The sequence below is a fragment of the Gobio gobio genome, assembly GCF_949357685.1.
Source record: "Gobio gobio genome assembly, chromosome: 1".
NCBI lineage: Eukaryota > Metazoa > Chordata > Actinopteri > Cypriniformes > Gobionidae > Gobio > Gobio gobio.
Genome location: NC_137097.1, coordinates 79,804,968 through 79,812,127, shown reverse-complemented (window position 1 = coordinate 79,812,127; position 7,160 = coordinate 79,804,968). Strand labels below are relative to the sequence as shown.

Sequence of the window (7,160 nt, the reverse complement as noted above, 5' to 3'; positions counted from 1 at the left end):
CCGGTTCTTCACTGGTCCTCCATGACCCTGTGGCCAGTTCTCCACTGGTCCTCCATGACCCTGTGACCAGTTCTCCACTGGTCCTCCATGACCCTGTGGCCGGTTCTCCACTGGTCCTTCATGACCCTGTGGCCGGTTCTCCACTGGTCCTTCATGACCCTGTGGCCGCTTCTCCACTGGTCCTTCATGACCCTGTGGCTGGTTCTCCACTGGTCCTCCATAACCCTGTGGCCGGTTCTCCACTGGTCCTCCATAACCCTGTGGCCGGTTCTTCACTGGTCCTCCATGACCCTGTGGCCGGTTCTCCACTGGTCCTCCATGACCCTGTGACCGGTTCTCCACTGGTCCTCCATGACCCTGTGGCCGGTTCTCCACTGGTCCTCCATGACCCTGTGGCCGGTTCTCCACTGGTCCTCCATGACCCTGTGGCCGGTTCTCCACTGGTCCTCCATGACCCTGTGGCCGGTTCTCCACTGGTCCTCCATGACCCTGTGACCGGTTCTCCACTGGTCCTTCATGACCCTGTGGCCGGTTCTCCACTGGTCCTCCATGACCCTGTGGCCAGTTCTCCACTGGTCCTCCATGACCCTGTGACCAGTTCTCCACTGGTCCTTCATGACCCTGTGGCCGGTTCTCCACTGGTTCTTCATGACCCTGTGGCCGGTTCTCCACTGGTCCTTCATGACCCTGTGGCCGGTTCTCCACTGGTTCTTCATGACCCTGTGGCCGGTTCTCCACTGGTCCTTCATGACCCTGTGGCCGGTTCTCCACTGGTCCTTCATGACCCTGTGGCCGGTTCTCCACTGGTCCTTCATGACCCTGTGGCTGGTTCTCCACTGGTCCTCCATAACCCTGTGGCCGGTTCTCCACTGGTCCTCCATAACCCTGTGGCCGGTTCTCCACTGGTCCTCCATAACCCTGTGGCCGGTTCTCCACTGGTCCTTCATGACCCTGTGGCCGGTTCTCCACTGGTCCTTCATGACCCTGTGGCCGGTTCTCCACGGGTCCTCCATGACCCTGTGGCCGGTTCTCCACTGGTCCTCCATAACCCTGTGGCCGGTTCTCCACTGGTCCTCCATAACCCTGTGGCCGGTTCTCCACTGGTCCTTCATGACCCTGTGGCCAGTTCTCCACTGGTCCTTCATGACCCTGTGGCCGGTTCTCCACTGGTCCTCCATGACCCTGTGGCCGGTTCTCCACTGGTCCTCCATGACCCTGTGGCCGGTTCTCCACTGGTCCTTCATGACCCTGTGGCCGGTTCTCCACTGGTCCTCCATAACCCTGTGGCCGGTTCTCCACTGGTCCTCCATAACCCTGTGGCCGGTTCTCCACTGGTCCTCCATAACCCTGTGGCCGGTTCTCCACTGGTCCTTCATGACCCTGTGGCCGGTTCTCCACTGGTCCTTCATGACCCTGTGGCCGGTTCTCCACTGGTCCTTCATGACCCTGTGGCCGGTTCTCCACTGGTCCTTCATGACCCTGTGGCCGGTTCTCCACTGGTCCACCATGACCCTGTGGCCGGTTCTCCACTGGTCCTTCATGACCCTGTGGCCGGTTCTCCACTGGTCCTTCATGACCCTGTGGCCGGTTCTCCACTGGTCCTCCATGACCCTGTGGCCGGTTCTCCACTGGTCCTTCATGACCCTGTGGCCGGTTCTCCACTGGTCCTTCATGACCCTGTGGCCGGTTCTCCACTGGTCCTTCATGACCCTGTGGCCGGTTCTCCACTGGTCCTCCATGACCCTGTGGCCGGTTCTCCACTGGTCCTTCATGACCCTGTGGCCGGTTCTCCACTGGTCCTTCATGACCCTGTGGCCGGTTCTCCACTGGTCCACCATGACCCTGTGGCCGGTTCTCCACTGGTCCTCCATGACCCTGTGGCCGGTTCTCCACTGGTCCTTCATGACCCTGTGGCCGGTTCTCCACTGGTCCTTCATGACCCTGTGGCCGGTTCTTCACTGGTCCTCCATGACCCTGTGGCCGGTTCTCCACTGGTCCTTCATGACCCTGTGGCCGGTTCTCCACTGGTCCTTCATGACCCTGTGGCCGGTTCTCCACTGGTCCTTCATGACCCTGTGGCCGGTTCTCCACTGGTCCTTCATGACCCTGTGGCCGGTTCTCCACTGGTCCTTCACCCCACAAGAGCCTCAGTTTTGGAGATGTTCTAACCCAGTCGTCTAGCCGTCACAATCTGGCCCTTGTCAAACTCGCTCAAATTCTTACGCTTGCCCATTTTTCCTGCTTCTAACACGTCAACCCTGAGGACAAAATGTTCACTTGCTGCCTAATATATCCCACACACTAACAGGAGCCTTTACAGCCTCATTATGCTCATAATTGTGCTCTTTCAAACTAGTCTAACTCAAACGATCTGGGAAAATGTTTTAGATTAAAACTGAAACACTAAATATTGGGACACTTTAATGATCTAAATCAGGGGTTTTCAAACTGGGGTCCGGGGTTCTAAGGGGTCCCCAGACAATAATAAAAAGACAAAGCAAAAAATGGTTAAAGTTTACTGAACATTATAACTGTGTATGTTTGCTTTGTATCTTTAGTGAGTTTTCCTCACTTTAGTCCCCTTTATCTCGCTCACTGGCAGTATTCCTAATGCAGTACGAGAGCTGCTTACATACATTTATTGTGAAAGTTGCTTATACAAATATTTTTTTATTCATCTTCAGGTTTTTACATCCAATATTAAGTATAGACAATTTAATTTGAAACAATATGTTGTATTTATAATGTCATACTATTTATCCAACAATTTATATGTTTTTTTTCATACATAAAACAATGTGACCCTGGAGCACAAAACCAGTCATAAGTCTAACGGGTATATTTGTGGCAATAGCCAACAATACAGTATGGGTCAAAATTATACATTTTTCTTTTATGCCAAAAATCCATATATTAAGTAAAGATCATGTTCCATGAAGATATATATATATAAATCTTTATTTTAAAAAATTGACCCATGTTTTGTGGTCCAGGGTCACATATATAGAAGGATTTTAGGAACGGGGTCCCCCATAAAAGGTTTATCGTATTTGGGGGTCCATGGCATCATAAAGTTTGAAAACCCCTGATCTAAATTACCAAGCTGCCCACATTGTCACTGTATGATAATTGAACTGAGCTGATGACATCACCGTTTCCTCCAGAGCGGCTGTACGGCCCAATCAAATTCTGTTGCATTATTTTCCTGTTTAACACTGTGACTTGACAGAAAGAGTTGTCAGAAGCTTAGTGATGTTGAAGTCGTGGGACCATGGTGTAGTCTGTTTATAGCCTACCTTTAGCTTTTTAATTCTGGCGACTGCATTTAGTCTTCAAAATTCATAAAAGTTGTGTTCATCTGTGATAATTATCTTGATGGACAAAACGTGCAAGTGTCATAAACTTGTGTTGATCACAGAGCTTGTTTTTTGCTATAATCCAAAAGCTTATGGGAAAATCCTATTGGTTTTTCTCGAGGGAACCAGTGCGATGCTAACCGCCGGTTGGCCTACAAAGTGACGTCATACCTGCGCCACTATATAGCCTACTGGAGTGAATAGTGCCCAAAAAAGTGCATTGATCCATCATGAAATTAGTCCTTGTGGCTCCAGGCGGCTAATAAAGGCCTAGCTTTCCTTGAAAACAAAGTTCACTAGACTAGAGTATCCTTTAAAAAGCTTGCACACTGAGTAAATAAAGCAGGGTTGCATTTGAGACAGGGCCCAACATTCATTTGAACCACTTTTTTTTTAGACTTGATTGTATTCTAAATATAAAATCACAGGCTAAATTAAACACACAACATAATGTGGTGATGAGACAATAATATAACATGCAGCTTGAAATAGCTTCTGTTGGATATTGTATACTTATTCTTCATTTATTTTAAAAAAATGGCAACATCATGAAATTAGTGCATTCTGAACACGGACATGGTTTATGCACGTTAGACTCCGCCCACATCAATGACATCATTTGAAGTTCATCCATCTGTTGTTTCCACAGCGGAATAATAATAATACAAGATAAATACGACTTCTTACACAATTCGGACTTTTCTCCCTCACAATTGCAAGTTTCTCCTCAAAGTGGGAGTATTTTTTCTCAGAACTGTGAGATATAACGTCGCAATTGCGTTTTTTTAATCCCGTGTTAGAAACCAACCACAAGATTCACCTCAGACTGTTGTTTCACACACTTATAACGCAAATAATGAATATTTACCTTCAGATCACAGCGAAACTGATGATTTGAATGAAATCCCGCCATTTTCTTTTCAGCGCGCGAACTTTATCAACCGTTCGGCCAAGCTGAATATTATTATTCCCACATTCAACAATATGAAACATTACCGTCACTGTAATCGAAATTTCCTCCATTTGGTACTTTTTATAGCTTTCGCCCACTTTATTGGTATTATTAAGAAACAAAAACAGAAATCATTCTGCAAATAAACCATCCCGTTGTACAAGAACACAATTATTTCATTTATATCATGGATTATTCAGTCATGTATTTAATAATTTATAAACCTTAGCTTCCACTATAACCTATTAAACCATTGAGTGTGAATCAGTATCACAACAACACAGAAACACACAGTGTCATTTACTACAAAACGGTTTAATCTCGCATGAATAAAACAAATGAACATTAAATAAAGAGCATGAGAGTGAAGTCTGTGTTTGTGCTGCCCTCATGTGGACACACACGAGTCCTGTACACACACACACACACACACACACACACACACATCTGAGAGCGATGGTCATGTGATCAGTCGGTGATGATGAGCTCATCACAGCCCCAGTCCTCATAACTGCCATCGGGCAGATACCGGCGGATGATGATGGGGATCTTCCTGCTCCTGGCGGACAGTAAAACATCCATACAGTGGAAGTCAATGGGGTCCAATATTGTTAGACAGTTTTATGTGTGTATTATATAAAGCAGCGGCTGATCTCAATAAACGAGTGTTGTCATACTTGAGCTCTTTCATGGCGATCTGCAGCGGATCCGTCTCTCCTTCCAGCTCCACCATCACCGGCGCACACATCCTGTCACACAGGAAGTGATGTCACTGATCATTGACGCAGCACATCTCGGCTCTAAAGCGGCATTGATACAGGGGTCAGAGGTCACTCACGCGATCTGCAGCGCTCGTGTTCCCAGCACTCGTGCGCGCTCGTATTTGGTCATGTAAGGTGTGGTGATTCTCTTCTGATTGGCCTGCTGTCCTTCACCCGCCGGCAGGATCTGGACGTTCTCCTGATCCTCCTGGACACACACACACACACACACACATCAACACGACAGATGAGAAACAAACACACACACACACACACAGGAACTGATGCACTTCAACTGAGATTATGAGCCAAAATAACTAGTGATAATGTACTTTAATACAACAATGACAATCAAACAAAGTCTGATCAATAATTGTTTAACATTACTGTACTACTGTACTTAATTCGTGGAAACAACGCATAAAAACACTAATTTCTTTAGATTTTGGCATGAAATATCAGTCGAAAACTGATCTTAGACTACATGAAGTGTCATATTTTGTCAAGAAACACCAGTGAGAATATGAACATAATAAACCAGTGTGATCTTACATCTTCCACATTCTCCAGATCATCCAGAGGCTCTTCATCTTCAACATCATCGAAATCTCCGTCATCAAAACTGATCAAAAAACAAACACACAAACAAACACTGGAGTCAATAAACACACACACAGCTCACGATGAGAACTAGACTCTAAACTAAAGCTTTACTAAACCACCATGTAGACTTGTTATCTAATAGCTCACAGTCATACTTTATAAGTTTTAAAACAGATAAACTAGAGATGAAATAATGGTCTCATCGTGTTGTGTTCACACTAACAAACTTTAAACGACAGTAAACATCTCAACACAACTGTACCAGACGCGTGCGGAACTCACTTGTCTTCGTTGTCAGACATTATTAGTGTCTTGTGTGTCGTAAAAACGATTTAATTGTTAATTTCTCCGCTAATTTCAGTTTATTAATGCGTCGCGCGACTGACTGCGGGACGACTCGAAGCGTGGAACGAACTTCCGGCGGTGCTGCAGTTCTCGCGTCCGTACAGAAACACCAGCGCCACAACACCGACGTTCCCCAAACGCGCAAAAACAACAACAAGCTGAACAGTTAAACAGAGGCCCGTTGCACAAAAGTAGAATTAAGACATCCAGGATAAATGACTGAGCTGAGCTCAATGAAGCCAAAACAAGTGCATCCAGGCTTAATTGGTTGCACAAAGACCAAGCCAGGATGAGCAGACACGGATTCATCAAGCCAGGTTAAACCAATCTTGGATAGGTGCGCGCTCACGGCTCACTCAAATAGACCCGCCGCCGATCACAGATTCACTGATTCACCATGGCAACTAGAGCGGCGTACTTTTCCCCGTTGGAGGTTGGAGGCATACGAGGAGGTAAAATACATAATTAAGAAGAAAGGCAACACCGCCACATCTCCAAAAATGCAGTTGTACAGTGATTATGAAACAGTTTAACTTTTAATTGAAATGGACAACAGATATGAGTGAAATTGTGTAAAGTAACCCCATCACACTGTATAAGGCTTTGATAAATTATTATCAAAGGCTTAATTACTACGCTCAGTAGTAGCTACAGTTTAATCTTAGCCGTTGTAGGCTACTCTGCTTCTTATGCTGTCCACCGATATTTTTTTTTTTTTTTTTTTTTTTTTTGGCCTCTTATGATGTTTGTGCTGTATACTGTGTGTAATAGCCTACAAGCTTGCAGGGAGGCTACTGCTTCCATTCATTTGTCTGTTCAGTTGATGTGTATGGATTTGTCCTGCATTTATTTCAGTGTGCAGACAAGCAGGGTGTGATATATATATATATATATATATATATATATATATATATATAATCTCTATCTTTGAATGTGTATTTATCCTTTTGTTGTATAATCCTTTTGTTGTATTGTTGAGTCACTGTGTGACTTCAGTTTCGAAAGGAGCTGATGGTTTACCTGCTTTGTTTTATCCTTATTCAATAAAGGAACCTAATGTTACACTTTGTGTTTTTATATTTATATGGAATGTGTATTTTATACGACCGAGTATTAGGGCCACACTGAGGAAGAAAGAAAAAG

At 45.4% G+C, this 7,160-nt stretch overlaps 1 protein-coding gene across 1 annotated transcript; it reads right to left on the bottom strand.

Moving 5' to 3' along the window:
• Window positions 1-4,602: 4,602 nt before the first annotated feature.
• Window positions 4,603-6,397, bottom strand: LOC307129020 (DNA-directed RNA polymerases I, II, and III subunit RPABC2). The gene is made up of 5 exons (XM_079821132.1): window positions 5,955-6,397; window positions 5,622-5,691; window positions 5,147-5,277; window positions 4,986-5,057; window positions 4,603-4,867 (listed from the first exon to the last, which is right to left on the bottom strand). Exons 1-5 carry the CDS (start codon window positions 5,972-5,974, stop codon window positions 4,777-4,779), a joined length of 384 nt encoding a protein of 127 aa, XP_079677258.1. The 5' UTR covers window positions 5,975-6,397; the 3' UTR covers window positions 4,603-4,776.
• Between the last annotated feature and the right edge of the window lie 763 nt (window positions 6,398-7,160).

What these genes read in the sequence shown, in the direction of transcription:
- LOC307129020 (XM_079821132.1), bottom strand. Translation starts at nt 5,974, where the DNA reads ATGTCTGACAACGAAGACAA. An exon ending in ATGTCTGACAACGAAGACAA is followed by an intron (nt 5,692 to 5,954) that starts GTGAGTTCCGCA and finishes TTTTTTGATCAG; the next exon opens with TTTTGATGACGGAGATTTCG. An exon ending in ATCTGGAGAATGTGGAAGAT is followed by an intron (nt 5,278 to 5,621) that starts GTAAGATCACAC and finishes GTGTGTGTCCAG; the next exon opens with GAGGATCAGGAGAACGTCCA.